Raw genomic sequence first — 22,862 nt, forward strand, 5'->3', positions numbered from 1 at the left:
TCCTCCAATACACATCTACACTGCAATTTAGGGGGAAGATCTGTTCCTTTGTGATAAAAGCAGCCCGCACTTTTGAACGACCAGGTGTCTGTTGGGCATAAGGAGCAGAAGGCAAACTACTTCCTTTGAGGTTCTCAGGCAGGAAAGAATGTTGGAGTTTTACATACAGCTATGATGTAAGTAAGCAATTCCAGCTTGTGCAGTCACTCTAATATCAGACATAGAATAGCTTTGGAGGCAAAAATCAAAGCTAGTCTGGCTAGAGTGCCCAGAAGAACATGCCAGTTGAAAGGAGTGAGTGGAAAGTCAAGGTTTCACAACACTGCACATAGTCGTTACCAGTCCCAAACTGAGCCTCCTAAATGAATTCTGTGCTGTGAATTCATGCTGCGAATTCATGCTGCCTGTGTGACCTTGCATCCATCCTTGCAGAGAAGAACGGACTGTAAAGGCCAGTTGCAATGAAGTTCTCAGGGGCTGGACTCCTCTCTGCATGAAGAAAGACTCCCTTATGAAGACTTCAGAGTATAAACTTTATTGGGTCAAAGGCTCTATCACAATATAAGTTACATGAAAAAGTAAACCATTAACTTTAATATATACAAGGACTTGCTCCCCCAGCCCATGGGAAACTATTTGCTCAGCAATTGCTACATGCCAGGGCAAAAAGGGCCCTCATTTATAAAACTGGTTTTGAGCCTATGGCCCTTGCAACATGAGCAGCAAGTTATTCTGCCTTTGGGGCAACTGACACTGTGCCACAGCATCAGGGATAAGAGCTGTTTCAGAGCAGTTTGAATTCCCCACCACCTTCACCAGGACAAAGTGCAATTCCTGATTTGAGCTAGCTCTGAATGTTCTGTTCCAGTATCACAAGCTAAGTGCTTGATCAGCATGTGAGGAGCAATACTATGTTGGAAGGAGCAAAGAAAACTCCATCAGGCGGCTGGGGAGAAAACCCCAGCCTGGTCAGGGATATGAAGAGCTGATCATTTGACAATAGCTGGCTAAAGCCATTCCCTGATTTAAGACCCATACCAGGTCACTATAGATTTTTGGCTCCACGTGGCAGTTGTGGAGCTAGATTACAATTCCTGCATTAAGTTACTAGCTCAGAACCCTGCTGGGTAATTATATAGATTACTAGGTGTGGTACCATGCAGTATTTGGGTTATTTGTATGCAAATAGTCCTAGGCATTCACTGTAGATTCTGGTTTATTGTTTACTTAAATCTTGCATTTAAAAACTCCACCACCAGAGGAGCAGTCCCAAAAGGGTGTGTTCATCTTCTTGAGTCACCATGAGATAACTCCATCTAGTGTCCATCCATCACATCACGTACCAGGTTGCAATGCCTGCAGCCAAGGCAATGCAAGCTGCAAGGACAAACTGCAGGGTGGGCTGCTTCAGCATGGCCATGCCAACGTGATAGGGGCAGCCAGGGTCCCCCTTGCCTGCAGGGAAGGGCAGAAAGCACTGTTAGCTGTATTACCCCAGAGATGCAGATTAATGTACTTGTAATAAAAGAAAAACTACCTAGTTTTGTGGCATAGTATGGGCACTTGCGCAGGTCTCCTTTTCCATCATGCACTGGGAGCCCTCCATCCTGGGCTTCTTCAGTTAACAATGCGCCAATTTTGTCCAGTTCATCGAATACCTGCCAGGGAAAGTGAAGATTCAGTGAGAGTCACCAAGAGCAAACAGCACTTCACAGCCATTCTTGTAAATTTCACTTAAGTGCAGTTTGAATCTGAAGTGTCATCTCACATTTATTATTCTCAATTTCCAGATCAAATTTGCTCAGCTAACAAGAGCTGCTGAGCAAGGTTTTCAGAAGGGACTGGTAATTTGGGTGCCCAACTTGACTTTTAAAGGGACCTGGGTCTTCAGAATATGCTGATCACCCATCTTCTCAAAAGTTGGACGCCCCAAAGGAAAAAACAACCCACCAACCCACAGTCACTTTTGAAAGTCTTTGCTGTTTTTTCCTAGCTGCCAGCCCTGCAAACTCAGTCTGAGGCTCAAGTATTAAAGCTTGGCTCCTGCCTTGAATACATCATCTGAATTATGAATTTTGTTGGAGAACCAAACCAGTATACTCTAGGTCAGGGGTTCTCAACCTTTTTTGAGGAGGCCCTCTCAACATGCTATAAAAATTCCATGGCTCACCTGGGCCACAACTGTTTTTCTGCATATAAAAGCCAAGTAGCACAACTGCCCAGGACCCAAGCTACAAGGGGCCCACAAAGCTAAGTGGCTCAGTCTTCAGCTTCAGCCCTGGGTGGTGGGGCTCAGGGCCCCAGGCTTCAGCCCCGTGCAGTAGGGCTTTGGCTTTCTGCCCTGGGCCCCAGCAAGTCTAATGCTGGCCCTGCTTGGTGGTCCCCCTGAAACCTGCTCACAGCCTCCCAGGGGGCCACAGGCCGAGAACCACTGCTCTAGCTCACTCCCCAAGGGCAGGGTTACTCTGCAAGGCTAATGATACAATTAAATTCTCTCTTCCACCTCTGATGTACTTGGCGAGTGGGTGCCATTTTCAGTAAACTTTTCAGACTAGAACAAAACCCTTGAACAGAGTACTAGAGTTTATTTTTAGTTCAATATTTAGTAAATGAAGTGTGCAACTCCAAGCACTCTGAGGCTGTCTAATAACATGAGTTCTCTGTTGAAATGCTACTGTGCAGCTTGTTCCAGCAATGTTACTCATTAAACAGAACAGCTTCATGCAGCACTGTAAAATAGGATGGGCCCCTCTTACTTGCTGGCACCTGCAACAGCTATCTAGGTTGCAGGTGAATCTTGTGGTTTGTGTGGCCTTTACATGACACAGCACTCCCTCCAGCAACAGAGGTAGCAGCACAAACTTTCTGTGAGCCCTGTGAAACTGGAGGGACAGGGTCCTGCCCCTCTTGTACTGAAACGAGTGGATCCTTAAATACTAGAGGTTGTGAAGAAATCCCATCCTCCACCCTCCTGCGAGAGTGGTAACAAGTATCTAGGGTTATTTCCCTGCCTTCTGAAACATCAAGCAGGGATCACCAGCAAGAGGGCACATCCCACACGGTCAGTTCACAGCATTATGTGGGGACCTTGGCTCTTCTTCCCCCAATTATGTTTACATACAGGGCAGTCCTAAAAAACAAAAAACTTGAAATGCCTACTGGGGACCATCTGTGCCTACAGGCCCCCGAAAAACAAACCTAGGAGAAATGCCAACATCTGGCTCTCACAAACAGCACTGATTGTTCTCTAGTGCATCACGTGAAATTCACATATGCAACAAGATTCATGGTATCTCTACTCCTGTGTACTCCCAAGGAGGGCAAATGTCAGTTTGGAGGGGTCAGCTCCATTTACAGCCCTGCTTAAAACAGATTTCTCCAGAGCTGGCTGGGCGATGGGAATGTAACAGCCTGGAACTCTGCCCTGTTTGCAAGTAAGAGATTCAAGAGATCTTTCCTGTTCATCTTGCAGAGTTTCACTGAAGGTGAAATGCCTGCACAGCACCAACCATGTTCTGGGAGCTACTGTTACAGGAATCAAACAAGCTAGAGTCCCAGGTAAGATACTGCAGGGCAAGGTGGAATTCTACTCTGCACAGATGAGAATACTGCTTTCACCAGCAGTGTTCCCAGGCCTCTCCCAAGTGTCTAGAGGAAAAACTGGGAGATGTCAGTGAAGTGTATTAGCAACTCAAAACAGCCTGGAGTATTGTAGAAGGGTTGAGGCCACCAGGCTTTGCTGTTACTTTCCCTTTAGACTCTGGACTGAAAAACACCTTTCCCAATCCATTCTCTCCGCAGACATTCCTGCGAGCTTCGCTCTGCTCCCTTTACGCCCTCTGAACACGTTTTCTGTTGCCCCCTGCCCTGCACCCCTCCCCCCCCAAACAGAGTGCTGAGCTTCATCATTCCCCTTGATTTTTCTGCTGGCAGAGCCCCTCCCAACTTGGAGTGTGAGGGAATTTTAGTCTAAAACAAAAGTTAAGGAGAACTACAGCACCATTTGCTGGGACCTGTGTCCCCTATGTTCTGAACCCAGCCATCAAAGCTTGAACAAAGCAAGAGAGTACTTGGATAGTTTTATTCCAGGGTTTTTGTTTTGTTTTTTTAAAAAGGGGGAACTACTTTTGGTAGAACTGAATTGGGAATGAATGAAATCATAACTGGTGCTCCTCTGTGCTCTCATACTCCAGCCAACAGGGGAAAGCGTCAGGTAGGGATTCACACAGACTTAGCCAAGGTCTCAATAGGACATGGAAGAACACAATCAAATAGGGCAAGACTACTACAAAAACATGCTGCTGCTTGGTGTGAAGCTTGGAGAGGAGGCTCAAATAGTTTGCATTTAATTTTGTAGAAGGTACAACCCAGCATGCTCAACAGGGTAGGTGGGCACTGTTGGGATAATTGGGCCTACAAATTTACCCTAATCGTGAGTTCAACTGGAGGAAGTGAGTGTTGACAAGAAAAAGATATGAAAGGCAGGGGAAAGGGAGGGGGCAGACTGAATTACTCCAAACGAAAAGACCTAATGATGTAAATCAAGACTGTTCAGATCATGCCTGGTAAACAAGCATGGATTCAGAAAAATCAGTGAAACAAAATAGATGTGTCAAAGACTAGGCCCCGTTGATGGACAAAACAGTTAGGGGATAGGCCCTCTGTGGGTCTTTAAAGAACAATTTGGTGGGAGGGGGGTAAGTTGGCTACTTGAACAAGCCTCACCATCATGGTGCCACACCCACTATCTCCTGGGACCCTGAGCCTTTGTCATCCCAGTCCTGAGATGTCCTGTCCTGACTAGACTAGGCCAGAGAGGAACCTAGAGGACGTTGCCACCAGCTCCCGCTGAATCCCAAATACCATCTGGACTGGAGACAGCTGAACTTCTCTTCTCGCACCCTCCCCCTCAAAAAAAAAAAAAAAAAAAAACACAGGACAGTTATTACTGCCTAAGACTGTCAAACAAGGTTTTTTTTCCCCCTCTAAGAACTCTCTCCAGTCAAAGAGAAAGTGAACAAGGGATGCTGTTAAAATGAAAGCCTTAATTAATACTTTAAATTTCAAATGCTTTAGCCATTTTCCCTTCTTTTCTTTAATCTTAAGTAAAAGGATATTTAGTGGGCTGTTTGGCATGATACTAAGTAGGCAGAGGTCTCTGCATATCAAACCCCAAACCTTGTTTAATACTATTTAATGTTGGACAGTGACTGGGTCATATTAACCCCTTTGGCCCTTATATTCCATCTAAATTAATACAACAATACTTAAGTGCATAGAGGCCAAATCAGGTAGAACCTGTACATCAAAACTCTTGTACTCTACCATCTGATTGATAGGGAGTCAAAACAGGTTGCGTGGTCCTGATGACATGCTGCATACTAGAATGTTTAGTTTCTGGGTTACACCTTCAGGTTAAAGAGGTAAAATAGATGCAGTCTGCTCTGTTTTATATAAAAAAACAGAGCAGCCTTCAGGACGCTGCTAAATCAAGTCAGCCTTTAGATGGCCAGAGTGTGGAAGCCCCTGAGTGTATGATGCATTTGGCTAATTAAGTGCTTCCTTGGCACTCCAAAGGTTAGGAGTAGGTTCAGAGAAGTTTGTGAGGTTTTCCCCCATGAGAGGAGGCCTGGTTTCTTCCCCTTATCTTATCGACTACTTAAGCATGTATTAATTATTGGCATTACAATAACTCCTGGGGCCCCCAACAAAGTTTTGGGCCCTAGCATGGTAGTGTGCTCTATGTGTCCTTAGTAGAGACATCAGATGCAGTTTGCATTTCCTGTTTAAAAGGCTTATAGCTCTACTCTTCCCTCCTTCCCCTGGATTTAGCGAATGCCATCAGTCCTGCATTATCAGGAACATTAACACTGTCTAAACCAGGCAGAAGATTAAAGCAATGTAGCTTACTTAAGTACAGGCAGTTACAAGAGTTTGGGGATACATGGTACCTGCATGTTGAATTCAAATGCCTTATTGGCTTCCTCCACAATCCTCTCCTTGGCTTTCTTGTCCAAGTCCAGGGCATTTATCCTGGCCCTGTAGAACTGCTTGAACTGCTGTGCATTGGAAATATTGTCAAACACATAGAACTGGATCCCTTCCCCTGTACTGGGCAGCTTCAAGGCCCTCTGGGCTACCTTCTTGAGTATCTGGCCCCCAGACAGGTCCCCCATGTACCGTGTGTAGGCATGGGCTACCAGCAGTTCTGGTTCATACTGCCCAACATGATGGATTCTGTCTACGTAACACCTAGTTGCCTCTGAACACTGAATCTTCTCTTTCCAGTTTTCCCCGTAGAAATACTCCATGTCTTTAGCCAATGCCTCTTTCCGATGAAGCTCTAGAGGGAAATACAAAGGGGCAAATGCAGGATGGTCCTTGTTGCAGTCCATTTCCTCTTCCAGGGCAGAGTATGTGTAGTAAAGTGCCACAGTAGCCAACTAGGAACAAAAGCACAATATATGTGAGAGACCACTTGCCAGAAAGAATGATGTATTTAGACATGTACAGACCCATGCATTCCTCCCAATAAACCACACTCCATACAGACCACACTTTTCCCAGGATATTATCTGTTAGGCTGTGAAGGAATCTTAAAAGGAAATGGTGAAGTCCCTTTGCTTGGGATACATCCAGGCATCACCATAGACAAGTCTCTGAACCCCTATGCCTCAATACCTATCTGTAAAATGGTGACAACATATCCTACTTCAAAAAGGTGTAGAGAAGCTTAATTCATTACTGCTTTAAGCCCCTTTAAGAGAAGGCACTATTTAGATTTGCAGACCGTTATGATCAAAAGATGATGTTCATACGTCTATGCTGAATGCTCTGATCTGCCCACAAAGGACTGGCAATTAAAACATGTTAGTTTAAATAGCTAACATAATTCCCAATACTTTGACAATTTCAACTGCACTGGCATTTATAGCCCCGAGGCATGACGTTAAGGGGCTTCCAGACGCAGTCATGACAGTGGAGGAGTGGCTGAGCCAAACAAGTGGAATTACGATGCTGTGCACCAGGTCACAAACACCAAGAGCAAGGAGGCAGGCCCAGCCCTGTGGGACATGAGCTTCTGCTGCTGCTGGATGATGCATGTGAGGTGAGATCACTTTACAACCTCTTCCCGAGGCCTCCCCTACGCACCAGGCCTACAACCCATCTAGAACCTTCTTGCAACCCACTGGTCTGTTGTAGTGTGACCAGATGTCCTGATTTTATAGGGACAGTCCCAATTTTTGGGTCTTTCTCTTATATAGGCTCCTATTAACCCCCCGCCCGCCCCTGTCCTGATTTTTCACACTTGCTGTCTGGTCACCCTAGTCTGTTGGGACCTACTGTTTTAGAAACGCTGCTTTAGCTCTCCATTAATTGTTTTCCAGACCAGCCAACAGAAGGTGCTGCTGAGCAACATTAAGCTGACTCCCAACCCAAATTGCTAACTACGCCAATTCTGTAGCACTACAAGGTACTGCTAACTCTGGGAGTGAGACACCATGCTGGATTTCCTGACATGTTACACACAGTGTCACTACTTGGCAAGTCAGGTTTCCAGCAGTTTAGTTTGATTTAGTTTGCCCATGACAAGTAAAAATCCACACCCAGAACATAAAAATACATTTTTTTGATTGGGATTTAATAATATTACCTGGCTCTTATGTAGCCCTTGGCATCAGTAGATTTCAAAGGGCTTCACAGTCTGATGCAGGGAAGTATTATCCCCATTTTAGAGACTGGGAATTGAGGGAGAGAGGCTAAGCAAATTGCCCAAGGTCACCCAGGAAGTTTCTGACAGAGCAGGGAATTGAACCCAAGTCTCCAGTTAGTGCCCTAACCACTGGGCCATTCTTTCCCTGATTGTAACAACATGTCATGTCTCCAATTTGGGATACAACTTCCAACTCCAAAGCTCAATATCTCATCTCACATGCTGTTAAGGAAACAAAGCTAGAAAGTGCAAACCTTAAAGAGCTCCTTCTTGATTCGTCCTTTCAGGAAGTCTTTGACAAACTGAGTGTTCTCTGCACGATCATGAGACTCTTTGGTCCCCTCCTTGAGCATCTCCGAGAGGTCAGTGGGACTGTGAAGAACAGAAATTCACATAGGGCATGAGATGGAGAACATAACCAAAGGATCCCAGGAAGATTCTGTAGGTCTTAAGAGCAACTTTTAAACTACACAAGGCCAGGGCCAGGCCCATACATTGGACCAAGGCAGCTATCTGTGCTTCAGGCCAGTCCTGCATTAGGTTGGGTAGAAACGGTGAATTCCTATTTGCTGATGGCAAGCTCCAGGAAGATGCCATCTGTGTCTTTTTGTCAATTAGTGCTAATTGACATCCAACTCAAGACAGAATTATTCTCTGGCTCAAAATGTGGGGGTGGGGAGGAGGAGAGAGAAGAGGGGATGGGAGGAGAGCCAGCAACTCCTCTGGCCATGGGGGACACAGGAAGTGCCCCTCCAAAAAAAATCAGCCAAATTTTTATTCTTGTGCACACCCCTTAAGCTTTAGGGATACAGTTTACATGAAATATACTACATAAACCTGTGCTGTAAGGTCCCACTATAAGTGAGGTTTTGGACACCACTAGCATGGTCTCTTAAAATGCTGTCTCTGGGAATAGGACTGTACCATCACATCAGACTGTCAGCATGGAAGTACAAACACCACCATACAAAACATGCTGAACAATCACCACAGCGTGATGACATTACACTCGTCCTGTTGATTTTGGTTTGCTTTTAACATCCAGTCCCAGTATGTTAGCCTCTGAAACAGGTAGTCTCATCAAACCCAGGACTGTCCCACAAAGTCATCATCATCAGCGATTACCCCAGATGCAATAGAAATCCTACTGACAATGCTAAGAGAATAAGGTCAAGCACAAAGGAGACAGCAGCTCATAAGAGATGTTGAATATACTACTGAGCTAGGGTAGTGTGAATCCACATCTCCAGCACAGTCTGGTTGTGCCTTGAGTCTGTGACAGGCAGCAATACTGGCAGGAGTCTCATTCATTTTAGAGAGGCTAACAGGTATGGTCCATTCACCACATTCAGACACCCAAATACTGAGTCATTAAAACTGACTTTTTGGCACAAATTCCCCAACTGTGAATTCTTAGAGTATAGTAGAACCCCAGAGTTACAAACTGACCGGTCAAACACACACCTTGTTTGGAACCAGAAGTAGGCAATCAGGCAGCAGCAGAGGTGTGTGTGTGGGGGGGGGAAAGCAAATACAGTACAGTACTGTGTTAATGTAAGCCACTAAAAAAAGATTTGACCAGGTAAGGAAACTGTTTCTGAACTGGTTTCATTTAAATTAAGATGGTTAAAAGCAGCATTTTTCTTCTGCATAGTAAAGTCTCAAAGCTGTCAATGTTCAGTTGTAAACTTTTGAAAGAACCACAATGTTTTGTTCAGAGTTGCAAACAATTTCCATTCCTGAGGTGTTCGTAACTGAGCTTCTAATGTAATCTCAGAATAGCAACCCAGCCTTCAAAACATGGGTGGTGATCTCCCTGTGATCACTATATTAGCGGTGCACCTTTGACAGCCTCAACTGCACTCTGCCCATTAATCTAATCTCACCTCATGATTAACATTCCAAACCTCTGAGCGGCTTCAGTTAAAAAACAACCTGCCCTCAATGCTTTCCATACTCCCAGTTGTGGAATTGTCACAGTTAGCCTATGATGCAGGACAGGGCACTAGTTCAGGACTAAACTAGTACCAACTCGAAGATCGCTCAGCTTGTGACCCATCACAGGTAGGAAACAGGAACTCCTCCTTCCCAATGACACAGGACATTTTTGTTTCTGGTACTAGTGCCTCAAAATGGCAGATTTTAATAATTTACTACGACAAATAGCTCTAGTTCCTGTCTTCCGACAGCGGCCAATGCTAGATGCTTCAGAAGGAATTAACAGAACAGGTAATCAAGTGATCCATCCCCTGTCACCCATTCCCAGATTTTGGCAAACAGAGGCTAGGGACACCATCCCTGCCCATTGATGGACCTATCCTCCATGAATTTATCTAGTTATTTTTTGTACCCTGTTATAGTCTTGGCCTTCACAACATCCTCTGGCAAGGAGTTCCACAGGTTGACTGTGCATTGTATGGGGGGGGGGGGGGGAGAGGAGGAAGAGAACTTCCCTTTATTTGTTTTAAACCTGCTGCCTATTAATTTCATTTGGTGACCCCTAATTGTTATGTTATGAGAAGGAGTAAACACCACTTCCTTATTTACTTCACACCAGTCATGATTTTATAAACTTCTAGAATATCCCTGTCTTAATGATTCCCAACATTCTGTTTGCTTTAATTGCCGCTGCACACTGAGTGGATGTTTTCAGAGAACTATCCACGACTCCAAAAATCTCTTTTTTGAGTTGTAACAGCTAATTTAGACCCCATCATTTTATATGTAGAGTTGGGATTATGTTTGCTAATGTGCATTACTTTGCATTTATCAACATTGAATGTCATCTGCCATTTTGTTGCCCAGTCACCCAGTTTTGAGAGATCCTTTTGTAGCTCTTCACAATCTTGAGTAGTTTTGTATCATCTGCAAATTTTGCCACCTCACTTTTCCCAGATCATTTATGAATATGTTGAATAGGACTGGTCCCAGTACAGACCCCTGGTGGGCACCACTATTTACCGCTCTCCATTCTGAAAACGGAACATTTATTCCTACCCTTCGTTTCCTATCTTTTAACCAGTTACCATTCCATGAGAGGACCTTCCCTCTTATCCCACGACAGCTTACTTTGCTAAAGAGCTTTGGTGAGGGGCCTTGTCAAAGGCTTTATGAAAATGAATGAATTAGTTGGATAAACTGAAATTAAGAAAATATTCTTTGCATCTGTAGAATAGCCTACTGCCATCAAAAGCTCATTTAGAGAGACAAGGTGGGTGAGGCAGTATCTTTTATTAGACCAACTTCTGTTGAGGAAAGTAAACAGAGCTCTGTGTCAGCTTGACAGCTTGTCTCTTTCACCAACAGACACTGGTCCAATAAAAGTTATTACCTCATCCATCTTGTGTCTCTAATATCCTGGGACCAACATGGCTGCAACCACACTGCAGAAACCTAGTTCCAGGTGCTTAGCCAGTGACTTCCACCAGTTCTGTAACTTGACTTTCTTTAAAAGCTCAGCAGCAAACATGTACTGCTTGAATATTGTTTTTGTATTTATTAAAATCAAATAAATGAAATAGACTATAGTCTAAGCCTTAACATTGGTTGCCAATGTTAAATGGGTTTACTTTTCAAATGAAAACTGAATTTAAATTAAGTAAAAAAATTTGATTTTTAAAGTCAGTTTTGATCCACTCTAATATCTCCTATAGAGCAGTTTTAAAAACAAACAAACAAAAAAAACCACTCCCACCCTTCAGTCCAGCAATGATTCCAGCCTCACCACCACATTCACTTCCTTTTAGATCTTCCATGCTTCCAATGCACGGACCGGCCTCCCGATCACAGTGTCCCATGCCATGTCCCAAGCCTCTCATTCAAATCCCAGTTTAAGGTCCATTTCCTCCACGTAGCCCCACAAATATTACTCAAATGCACTCTCCACCCCAACCTTCAATAAGGGAGAGACTGAAAGGCTCTTTCTGGGTCTCCTAGTGCATCTGATTTTATCTATATCTTTTAGACTAAGCTCTCTGGAGCAGGGACTGTGGGTATTGTACCTACTGAAAACACTGTTGGTGCATAACAAAAAGTTAATATACTCCTTGTTATAGACGTGTGCTGCATTTTCATCTCACTAGAGGGTTTTTGATTTTTAGTAAAGTGAATAGATGCACTTTATCAAGTCACAGCATCCCCTGGTGGATCCTTAATGAAAGTATCAGAGGGGTAGCCATGTTTGTTGCTTTTTTACAGATCCAGACTAAGAGTCCCGTGGCACCTTATAGACTAACAGATGTATTGGAGCATAAGCTTTTGTGGGTGAATACCCACTTGGTCAGACGCATGTAATGGAATTTCCAGATTCTTGCCTGCATATTTATACCTGTCTCTGGAAATTTCCATTACATGCGTCTGACCAAGTGGGTATTCACCCACAAAAGCTTATGCTCCAATACATCTGTTAGTCTATAAGGTGCCACAGGACTCTTTGTTCCTTAATGAAAGGGTTCAGCTTTGCAGCTGCTTCACCCCAGGAATGCACAAGACAAGACTTTTGAACTGCCCATTATTCAGGAGGGATAGATTATTGCACTCCAAAACAAACAAGAAAAGGAAAATCTCAATCAAACTAGAAGGAATTATTTCTTGGCAAAGAGCAATTAGACCCAATTGCATCTGAAGAAGTGAGGTTCTTACCCACGAAAGCTTATGCTCCCAATACTTCTGTTAGTCTTAAAAGTGCCACAGGACCCTCTGTTGCTTTTTACAGATTCAGACTAACACGGTTACCCCTCGGATACTAGGCTGTGGAAGAATCTTACAGTAAGTGGAAGAAACCCTATTAACTCTTGTCATTTGAAACTGGATGGGATAACACACTAGAAAGTTTACTGTAAGGAAATAAATGTGCTGGCCCCAGGGAGATGAGCTGGATTATCTAGTCACATCCCAATAGAGCCTCATCACTAGCCCTTCACTTCAGCCATTTACCGATATCCTTCTCTCCTGAATGGGGGTGGAATGAATATTAAAGTGTTCCCACATTACTGAAAGTGGGGGGGGGAAGGAAGAGAGAAAGAGAGGGGACAGCAAGCACCACATTCCTGCCTGGGACCCACATGCAGGGATACCCTTCTAGAAGACAAGTTGTTCCAGGTAACAAAGCCCCACTCACTAGCCAGGAGGCCCCGACAGGACTCACCTGACGTTTTCATCCTCTTCTGTTTCCTCATAGTGGACATTCTCTGCCTCATCTACCCCCTCAGAGGCTTCCGTTACATCAGACGGCATCTCTCCAGAGACCTGATCTTCCTAATGTTCTCTTCACTTTTCTAGTCCTGTTTGGAAACAGCCAGAGTTCATCATTCAGTTATTTCAGCAACACTAAGTGACTGAAGAGCAAAAGCTTGACTTTAATAAAGCAGAAGATTCCTGAATGAGGAGTGGGGGTGAAGGAAAGCACCAAATGCTGCAAAGCTGCAAAAGCCTTAACTCACTCAAACACATGCATGGTCAGTCAACAGAGCTGTGCTCTTGACATTCTCCCTCAGTGGACTCAAGGATATACAGCATAATACAAGCTTACCTGTTTATGGTCCAACACTGCCTTAGAAAACACAGAACCTTGTGTACCCTCTGGCAACTCTAAGCAAAGGCACTGACAGCCTCAGCTCAGAGTTACATATAGTGCATAACAAAGCAGCTCGCATACTAATAAACCATAACGTTGTGCAAGAAAGACACCCGTGACTCAGCAAGCAATCCAAGTTAGGCTTCCCACTCAGGGTTTGGTGGATCAGCTGAGCAGACTAGAAGACCTGTATTTCACCAGCCTGCATGATGATACTTCTGAGCAAAACACTTTTCCACCAGGACTTCAACAACAACAAAAAATCCCTAGGCCATCTGCAGAAAGGTAAGATTTAGAGCAGAGTGATTGACCCGGGAAGGAAGGGAAACAACCCTCCTTCCTAGATCTTTTTCAGCTTTAGTTTCTGGGATTTGAGCTGCAATCAGCAACATGCAGCCTCTCCTCTTTCCTACTAGCACTGCAGTAAGTTACAGCAGCTAAGCCACAAAGGCAGGCAGCTTGGCAGGGAATTAACAAAGCCTCTCCCTCTGCAACGTAGCACATCTGGAAGGGAAGAGAAATGGGTCATGGGACCGCAAAACAATGCTAGCAAAACAGGCCTCCAAATTGCACAGTTCTTTTCACAAAGGCAGAGGCAGAGTTCACTAGCCTGGCTTTCTGGGACAGCCTCCATACCTGTCCAAAGAGCATGAGAAAGCAAAACTCCTATGCAGCTGAAGCATTTTTATTTGGTTCCCCTTAAAATTATTCTGTTCAGCATGGACTCTCCCAAATAATATATCCCAATTATTCAATAGGCTTAAAAAAAGGACTATTTGAAAAAGCTTGAGATAAAGTAGTATGCCGTGCAACAGATGCAATATTAAGGACTAAGAGCCAAACATCTGGCTTTTATTACCAGCTTTGACTCACTGACAGCTTGGGTAAACCACTGGGCCTGTTTCCCCACCCCCCAATCTGTAAAATGGGAAATAAACCAATTAGCTGATAGACACTAATCACCACTAAGTTAAGAGTAGAAGATGGCAGAGCTGACAGATAATGCCAGAAGGCAGCTGGACACAGACCAAGCCACTGCTTATTATTTAGAAAGCATCTGTGCTAAACACTGTCTGACCAAACACATTTCATCCTCTTATACTGTGTCTCCCAATCACCTCACTATGAGCCTGATATGTAGGTCACTGCTCACCTTAAGAAAGCTTGTTTTAATCCTACATGTCTATGTTCTGAGGCTGGGAAAACAGTAAATGAGATAAGACTGTGCAGAGCAGGCCACCCTAGTTAATGTGAAGCCAGAATTGGCAGCTCTGACCCCAGCTTCCAGTCTGAAGCACAAACACACAAAAAGGATGGATCAATTATAAATTGATAACTGCCCTTCCAGTTAATGACCTCTGGTTTCCTAACCCTCTCCTTCAGCCTTCCAGTAACTGCCCTACCTCCCCCACTACTTTCTCTAACTTTTTAGTAACAAAGTTTTCCAAGCAAGAGGTTCCGGCTGGAATGTCCTGAAGACTGAAGCCTTAAGCAATACACAACACGTACAGCACAAGCAATAGCCAGATAAGCCAGCCCTGCACAATGTGTCTTGCCTAAACCTGAAGGCACCACCACTCACAGGTTATGTCTACACTGCAATTAAAAACCCATGGCTGGCCTGTGCCACCTGAATCGGGCTTGCACTAAGGGGCTGTTAACTGCAGTACAGATATTTGGGCTCCAGGACCCTGTGAGATGGGAGGGACTAGCCCAGGGGTCGGCAACCTATGGCACATGTGCCAAAGACGGCACACAAGCGGATTTTCAGTAGCACTCTGCTACTGGTCTGGGGTTCTGTCCGCTGGCCCCTGCCAGCCAGGATCCCTGCTGCCGGCGTCCCTGATGCTGGCCCCGCTCAGCCCGGGGTTCCGTCTATCCAGGCTGGCAGTGGGCTGAGCAGGGCCAGCAGCCGGAACCCCAGGCCGGCAGCGAGCTGAGCTGCTCAGCCCGCTGCCAGTCTGGGTTTCCGTCCGCCAGCCCCTGCCAGCCGGGGTCCTGGCCACCAGCCCGCTCAGCCTGCTGCCAGTCTGGGGTTCCGTCCACCGGCCCCTGTAAATGTAAAATGTATTACTGGCATGCGAAACCTTAAATATCAGTGAATAAATGAAGACTTGGCACACCACTTCTGAAAGGTTGCTGACACCTGGTCTACCCAAGCCCTGGGAGCCCAAGTCAGCTGGCACATGCCAGTTGCAGGTATCTAATCACAGTGTAGACATACCTACAGTGACCACAATTATAATTCATGCAATCTTTGGCCTCTACTAAGAATACCAACTGCTCCAAATTGCGATAGCTATTATGCTGAAGACACTTGCCTAATGGGAACTGGACTAAGACCCAGCATCTCATTTCACTGCCAACACTCTTCGTATGGTAATTTTGTCAATGTCAAACTGAGCCAGATTCAAATTTCTGATTTAGAGGTCACAGCCTTGTTTCTCTATTATCAATCCCCCCACAAGCCAGGCAGTGCTCCCAATCTTCACTCCTCCTGGAAAGCCAGCCTACGTCACAGGTTTTCTGTTGGACATGGTAAGCCTGCCAGAGTTACAAAGCTTTCCGAGCTTTGTCTCTGCAATTATGTCCTTATTTTCCTCATTCCCTTTCTTTTAGTCCCTCCTCAGTTCCAACAGCAAACATGCATGCTCTAACAGCTACCTGATAAGTAGAACACATACGGTTTGCAAGTGCTACACAGATATTTAATTTTGCTTAACGCCCCTGTCAAGGCTCCTTCCCCCTCTGAACTTTAGGGTACAGATGTGGGGGCCTGCATGAAAACTTCTAAGCTTAACTACCAGCCTGGATCTGGTCCCCTGCCACCACTCCCAATGGGCTAACTCCCTTCCCTGGGTAGCCTTGAGAGACTCTTCACCAATTCCCTGGTGAATACAGATCCAAACCCCTTGGATCTTAAAACAAGGAGAAATTAACCATCCCGCCTTCCCCCCCACCAACTCCTGGTGGATCAAGATCCAACCCCCTTGGATCTAAAAAACAGGGGAAATCAATCAGGTTCTTAAAAAGAAGGCTTTTAATTAAAGGTAAAAGTCATCTCTGTAAAAATCAGGATGGAAACTAACTTTACAGGGTAATCAAACTTAAAAGAGCCCAGAGGAACCCTCTTTAGCCTTAGGTTCAAAGTTACAGCAAACAGAGTAAACACCCTAGTAAAAGGTACATTTACAAGTTGAGAAAACAAAGATAAAACTAACACCTTGCCTGGATGTTTACTTAAAGTCTGAAATATGAGAGACTTGTTCAGAAAGATTTCGAGAGCATGGATTGATGTCTGGTCCCTCTCAGTCCCAAGAGCGAACAACCACCAAAACAAAGAGCCCAAACAAAAGCCTTCCCCCCACCAAGATTTGAAAGTATCTTGTCCCCTTATTGGTCCTTTGGGTCAGGTGTCAGCCAGGTTACCTGAGCTTCTTAACCCTTTACAGGTAAAAGGATTTTGGAGTCTCTGGCCAGGGGGGGGATTTTATAGTATTGTACACAGGAGGGCTGTTGCCCTTCCCTTTATAGTTATGACAGCCCCTCTGAGGCGTTAATTAATCTCACTTTACAAGGAGGAAGTGAGGCAGAGAGGTTAAGTGATTTGCCCAAGCTCACACAAGGAAGTCTGGCCAAAATGGGGATGGAAATAAAAGGTCTCCTGCTCTAGACACATGCATAGAGACAGCAGCAGATCAACCTTGTCTGCATAGTGCTTCCTTACAGCTGAGATCTCAGACAGCATTTGATTTAACAGTTTAACTTGCTCTAGTCCCTGCGCCAATATTTCAAAATTCAGATTTTAAAGTCAGAAATTTGCATCAAAGCCCAATCGTTCAAAGAGTTCAGTCTTATGTTCCCCAGAAAATAAACCAAACTTTTGGAGAAATAGTATGTCACCTCCATATACAGATCTAGAACCGCTACTGATATGGAAGCAGAGCATCTCTGGCACTGCAGCAAGTTACACCAGTTAAGCCATTTCAGCAGGGGAGTAAAGCCTTTCCCCCTGCAATGCAGCACATCTGGTAGGGAAGAGATTGCACAGTACTCTTCACAAAGGCAGGGGCAGTGTTCAGAGAGCTGCTCTGGCACCACTTCCACTCACTCAACTATACAGAGAGATTAAAAACCAAAACAAAAAAAACCAAGCAAAATCTTTAATGTAAAGGGAAGCAAACTGAACAAGAATAGGTTGGAAAAAAAAAAAAAAAAGACAGGCAAGAGGAACTGCATGAGATAAGCCACACTAACATGGTTTGATAAAGGTTCTTAGCAACCGGGTTTTATACAACACTGACTCTTGGTGGGATTATTTGTTTACAAAATAGACCCAGAGTGACCTTTGGACTCCTCTCTCACAGATTTTCTAAGACCAGCATTTTCCTTGGCAAATTCACAATACAGTTTAGTTGCTTTCAAGTACTTGCTGCTACGAAACTTTATAGTCTCCTCTCCATACACGTATCAGATTTTCTTTAACACAGGCACTTTCCCATAGCTTGTGTACCGGAGAAATAAAAATGGTATAGCATAGCACTGTTAGTTATGAAGCATATAGCATGTGCAGGAGATCGTGTTGTAGAGGCAAACAGACCTTGAAAGATTGATAAGTCCCAAAAAAGCACTTTCGTTTTACATTTTCATGTAACTGATTACAACAGGGTTCTTCTAGCTCCATTTTCATGTAATTTATCCTTTAAAGAGGGCACCAGTTCCTGTAGACCTGCATATGATGTAGAGCCATGTGCTGGAGAAAACTCCTCTCAAAACACTAAGCTTCCAAAGGTTAAACTGATAATTTTAAAAAACTGAAATACCTCCATAGTGGTTGTCGAAGTCCCAGGCCAGCACAGCCTAGGAAGGAGGCCACCCCTCTCCAAGGCTTGAATTCATTCATGGGACATGGGAACTTGAAAATAAGGAGTCATACTAACTTGGCATATTTACCCTCCTACCATCGGTTCTAGACTCTGGCTGCTGAGTGAACGGAACAGACTAGATTCCCATTCCCTAGAGCAGTGGTTTTCAAACTTTTTTTTCTGGTGACCCAGTTGGAGAAAATTGTTGATGCTCACGATGACCCAACAGAGCTAGGGGATGAGGGATTTGGGACGTGGGGGGGGCTCTGGGCTGAGGGTGCCAGCTCTGGGATGGAGCCAGGGAGGAGGGGTTTGTGGTGCAGTAAGCGGCTCTGGATTTGGCAGGGCTCAAGGCTGGGGCAGGGAATTGGGGCATGGGCTTACCTTGGACGGCTCCCAGTCAGTGGCGCAGTGGGGGTGCTAACGCAGGCTGCCTGTCCTGGCACCACGGACCATGCTGCACCCCAGAAGTGGCCAGCAGCAGGTCCGGCTCCTAGGTGGAGGCATACAAGCAGCTCCATGCAGCTCTTGCCCCACAGGCACAGCCCCCTCCCAGCTCCTATTGGCAGGGAATCAGCCAATGGGAATGCAGAGCCAGTGCTCGGGACGGGGGTAGTGCATGGAGCTCCGTGACCACCCCACCTAGGAGCCAAACCTGCTGCTGGCTGCTTCCGGGGCACAGCACGGTGTCCGAACAGGTAGGAACTAGCCTGCCTTAGCTAGGCAGCACCACTGCCGGGACTTTTAATGGCCTGGTTGGCGCTGCGGCCCAGTGCCTTACATTCTGCGACCCAGTACTGGGTTGCGACCCGCAGTTTGAGAACCACTTCCCTAGAGTCACAGTATTAGTAGGCTCTCAGGACAGCTCTGCCTGTCTTAAAGAGATATGCCTCCTAGATAAGCAAAGGTAACAGTCACTTAGCTGCCAGCCTGCAGCTCCTGATGAGCTGGAGAGAGTGAAACTCTTCCACTCATTACTTTGTGTACTCCACTGAAAATGCTACAGCAGCACAGCTGAAGTGCTGCAATGTGGTCACTACCTACACCGATGGTGTATATAATCCCCCCCCCCCCCCCAAGGCAACAGCTAGGTTGATGGAAGAATTCTTCCATCAATTTAGCGCTGTCTACACAGGGGTTTAGGTCAGCTTAACTACGTTGCTCAGGTGTGTGGATTTTTCAGACCCTGAGAGGCATAGCTCTGCCGATATAAGTTCCCATTGTTGATCAGCCCTTAGTAATGATATTCCCCAAAAGACCAGGCCAAGATCTAGAATAAATGCCTATCCTCCCGATTTCCCTGTGGGTGGTAGCCGGATTCTCAGGCAGCCACTCATGGCTGTAAACATAGAATCAGAACTGGAAGGGTCCTCAATAGGTCATCTAGTCCAGTAACCAGCACTCAAGACAGGACTAAGTAATAACTAGTCCATTCCTGACAGGTGTCTAATTTGTTCTTAAAAACCTCCAGTGACAGAGATTCCACAGCCTCCCTATACAATCTGTTCCAGTGCTTAACTACCCTGATGGTTAGGACGTTTTTCCCCTAATGTCCAACCTAAACCTCCCTTGCTGCAATTTAAGCCCATTGCTTCTTGTCCTATCCTCAGGAGGTTAAGGAGAACAATTTTTCACCCTCCTCCTTGTAACAACCTTTTATATACTATCATGTTCCCCCTTGGTCTTCTCTTCTCCAGACTAAACGAACATTTTTTCCCCAATCTTCCCTCACAAGTCATGTTTTCTAGACCTTTAGTTATTCCTGTTGCTCTCTTCTGGACTGTCTCCAATTTGTCCATGTCTTTCCTGAAATGTGGCACCCAGAACTGAATACAACACTCCAGCTGAAGCCTTATCTGCACAGAATAGAATAGAAGCATTACTTCTCGTGTCTTGCTTACGACACTCCTACTAATACATCCCAGAATGATGTTCACTTTTTTTGCATCAGTGTTACATTGTTGACTCTTATTTAGCTTGTGATTCACTATGACCCCCAGATCCCTTTCTGCAGTACTCCTTCCTAGGCAGTCATTTCCCATTTTGTATGTGTGCAATTAATTGTTCCTTCCTAAGTTGAATACTTTGCATTTGTCCTCACTGGAGAAATGATCTGAAGTAAACGGGATGAAATTCAGTTTGTCCAGATCATTTTTAATTTTAATCCTGTTCTCCAAAGCACTTGCAACCCCTCCTGCCTTGGTATTATCTGCAAAACTTTGTAAGTGTACTCTCTATGCCATTATCTAAATCACTGATGAGGATATTGAACAGAACCGAACTCAGTACTGAACCTTGTTGGACCCCACTTGATATGCCCTTCCAGCTTGACTGTGAACCACTGAGAACTACTCTCTGGGAATGGTTTTCCAACAAGTTATGTACCCATCTTATAGTAGCTCCATCTAGGATGTATTTCCCTAGTTTGTTTATGAGAAGATCATGCAAGACGATATCAAAAGTCTTACTAAAGTCAAAAATATACCACATCTAATGCTTCCCTGCACTACAACATTATAGTACACCTCCGTACCATTCACACAGAGGGGCTTGATAATCAAGAGAGATCCTGTGGAAAAAAGGAAGTTGAGAATTCTATGCTTCTGAAAACAGCCTTTTCCAGGACAAAAGCTGTATACATCTGCAATAAGTGTAAACCCTTTCTGAATAATCCATCCAAAATTACAGGCATCTCCAACTTCACTCCAATTTGAGTACTCGTCAGGTTTACTCTACGAATTCCCAGTGAAGTTACTAAAACAAATACTTAGGTTTAGTTGTTAGAGTCTGGGTCTACAAAGTTCTGTTCCTGGCTCGATCTCTGATGCCATGTGACTTGGGGAGTCATTTATGGACTGTATCTCAGTTTCCCCATCCATAAAAAGCAAACGATACCTGATTCATGATTTGAGGCTTGTAAAGCTCTTTAAGATCCATTGATTAAGAGTGCTTGTGCCCAACATTTGTACTGTCTAGTCCATCATTTCTGTTTTGTGTTAAGGTAATAACACCTACTTTACTGAGTCCCAAAGAACCATGAGCATTTGTGTGTCATATCCCATTCATTCTATGGAACTTATTAAAGACAATATTACCATAATGCCTCATTCCAGAGAGGCTTGAGATTAACTGCTCAGAAGCTGGTCAAGTAGTGAGGGGATTAAGACTGCAAGATCCAACCCCCAAGTTTGTCCAGATATTGTCTGGTATGAGCAGAGCAAAAAAACTCAGCAGTCTGGTGCAGTTATTTCTGTATAGTGCTATAGATGTTCATATTAATACTAAATGAGTATAATACTCTGACCCAGAAAAAAATGCTATTTAATACAAGATTTTAAGCAGGAACAAGTATTAGAGCACGACTAGAGAAAGATTAGACACCTGTAAACAAGAACATCTGCATCTCCAGCTAGGACTAAAGCTACCAGGCAGGCTTGTCAAGCCACATGCTTCTGGGTACAGTCTAATCAACAGCTGAAGTCAGGAAAGAAAATCCCTGATGCAGAAGTGCATTATGAGAACTTTACACATTCCTTTCTAATATCTGGAATTGGTCACTGAGACAGGATGCCCAACTGGGATGCCTGCCTAGGCAGATCTTTGGCCTGTACCAGTGTGCAAGTTCCTATGGGAACCAGTATAGAATATTTCTGCACAGAGGCATGAAATAGTAGCACTTCCAACCCCAAATTGCAGCTTCTAACCAAAAGTAGTTTTAGGTAACGTACAGAATAAAGAATGGGCGTTTCCACACACTTAACCCCCTTAAAAAAAAGGTATTGTACTTCAGGGAAGTGTTTCTAACTAAGTCTCAGCCACATGCCACTGGCCAGACAGGACTAAGCCGTATTTTCTTCAGAGTGCAATAGCAATGTCCCCTGCCAAGTTGGCTATGGAGTGAAGTGAGGCAGCCCTTGTTACAGGCTCTGTTCAGGTCAGAGATGAGGCTGCTGGGCTAAGAATGGCCTTACTTTGCAGTGTTTCAGTCACAAGCATTGTAACAAGATTCTATAGACTCTCCTTAGTCAGTTTTGCCCAGTGATTCAGTGACCACAATAAACAAAGCACAGTTAGGGTTAATTTTGCTGTCCTGTTCATAAAAAGCACATGGGCGGTACCAATGAGTGTTGAGGCAAGGCCTTGCACAACTGTACTATCTGATTGGCCAGCTTTCTAATGTTTTTGATACATATTACATCAAATTAAATCCTCCATTGTTCTTAGAACAGGAAGCTTCCATCAAGCCAGATGTGCCCAAGAGATATCAATTGGGCCAGTAACAGACAGTTACAATGCATTAAACAATTCAACTATGTTGGTAACAAGTCTCAATACATAACAGTTATGACAAATGTGTTATTCATGTATCTCACAATGGAAGCATTACAGTGAGATGGGGACAGTAAGAGGTCTCAGAGAAATGCCATTTTCAAAGCTCTTTGCAGAATTAAATTTGGACAGGGAGTTAGAGGTAGAAGTGGCTGATGCCAGTTCTTCACACTTGTGTGTACTGTTAACAGCACTCTGATTATAATAGATTCTAGAATACTATAAATACTTCCATACTGCAGGACCTTAAAAGTCCTTTACTAACAATTACAGTAAACACAAGGATATCTTTCATCTACCCGTTAACTGCAGCCATCTCGGAGATGGAACATGCAATCATCTAGCCACAATAGTGTAGGATGATCGGGAATGCTACCCA

At 44.6% G+C, this 22,862-nt stretch overlaps 1 protein-coding gene across 3 annotated transcripts in view; it reads right to left on the reverse strand.

The window, feature by feature from the left end:
- Window positions 1–230: 230 nt before the first annotated feature.
- HMOX2 (heme oxygenase 2) overlaps window positions 231–22,862 on the reverse strand; it is a 34,086-nt gene continuing 11,454 nt past the window's right edge. For 2 of the 3 annotated variants that reach the window (XM_034783373.1, XM_034783375.1), the window contains exons 2-6: window positions 12,861–12,996; window positions 7,969–8,086; window positions 5,952–6,443; window positions 1,538–1,658; window positions 231–1,455 (exon numbers count right to left, since the gene is read on the reverse strand). In XM_034783373.1, coding sequence (XP_034639264.1) covers window positions 1,331–1,455; window positions 1,538–1,658; window positions 5,952–6,443; window positions 7,969–8,086; window positions 12,861–12,949 — 945 coding nt within the window. In that variant the 5' untranslated portion in view covers window positions 12,950–12,996 and the 3' untranslated portion in view covers window positions 231–1,330. Of the gene's footprint in view, window positions 1,456–1,537; window positions 1,659–5,951; window positions 6,444–7,968; window positions 8,087–12,860; window positions 12,997–13,244; window positions 13,383–22,862 lie in introns of those variants that run through there. The other variant, XM_034783374.1, reaches the window with a different exon arrangement.

Source organism: Trachemys scripta, chromosome 10 (assembly GCF_013100865.1).
Source record: "Trachemys scripta elegans isolate TJP31775 chromosome 10, CAS_Tse_1.0, whole genome shotgun sequence".
Classification (NCBI taxonomy): Eukaryota; Metazoa; Chordata; order Testudines; family Emydidae; genus Trachemys; species Trachemys scripta.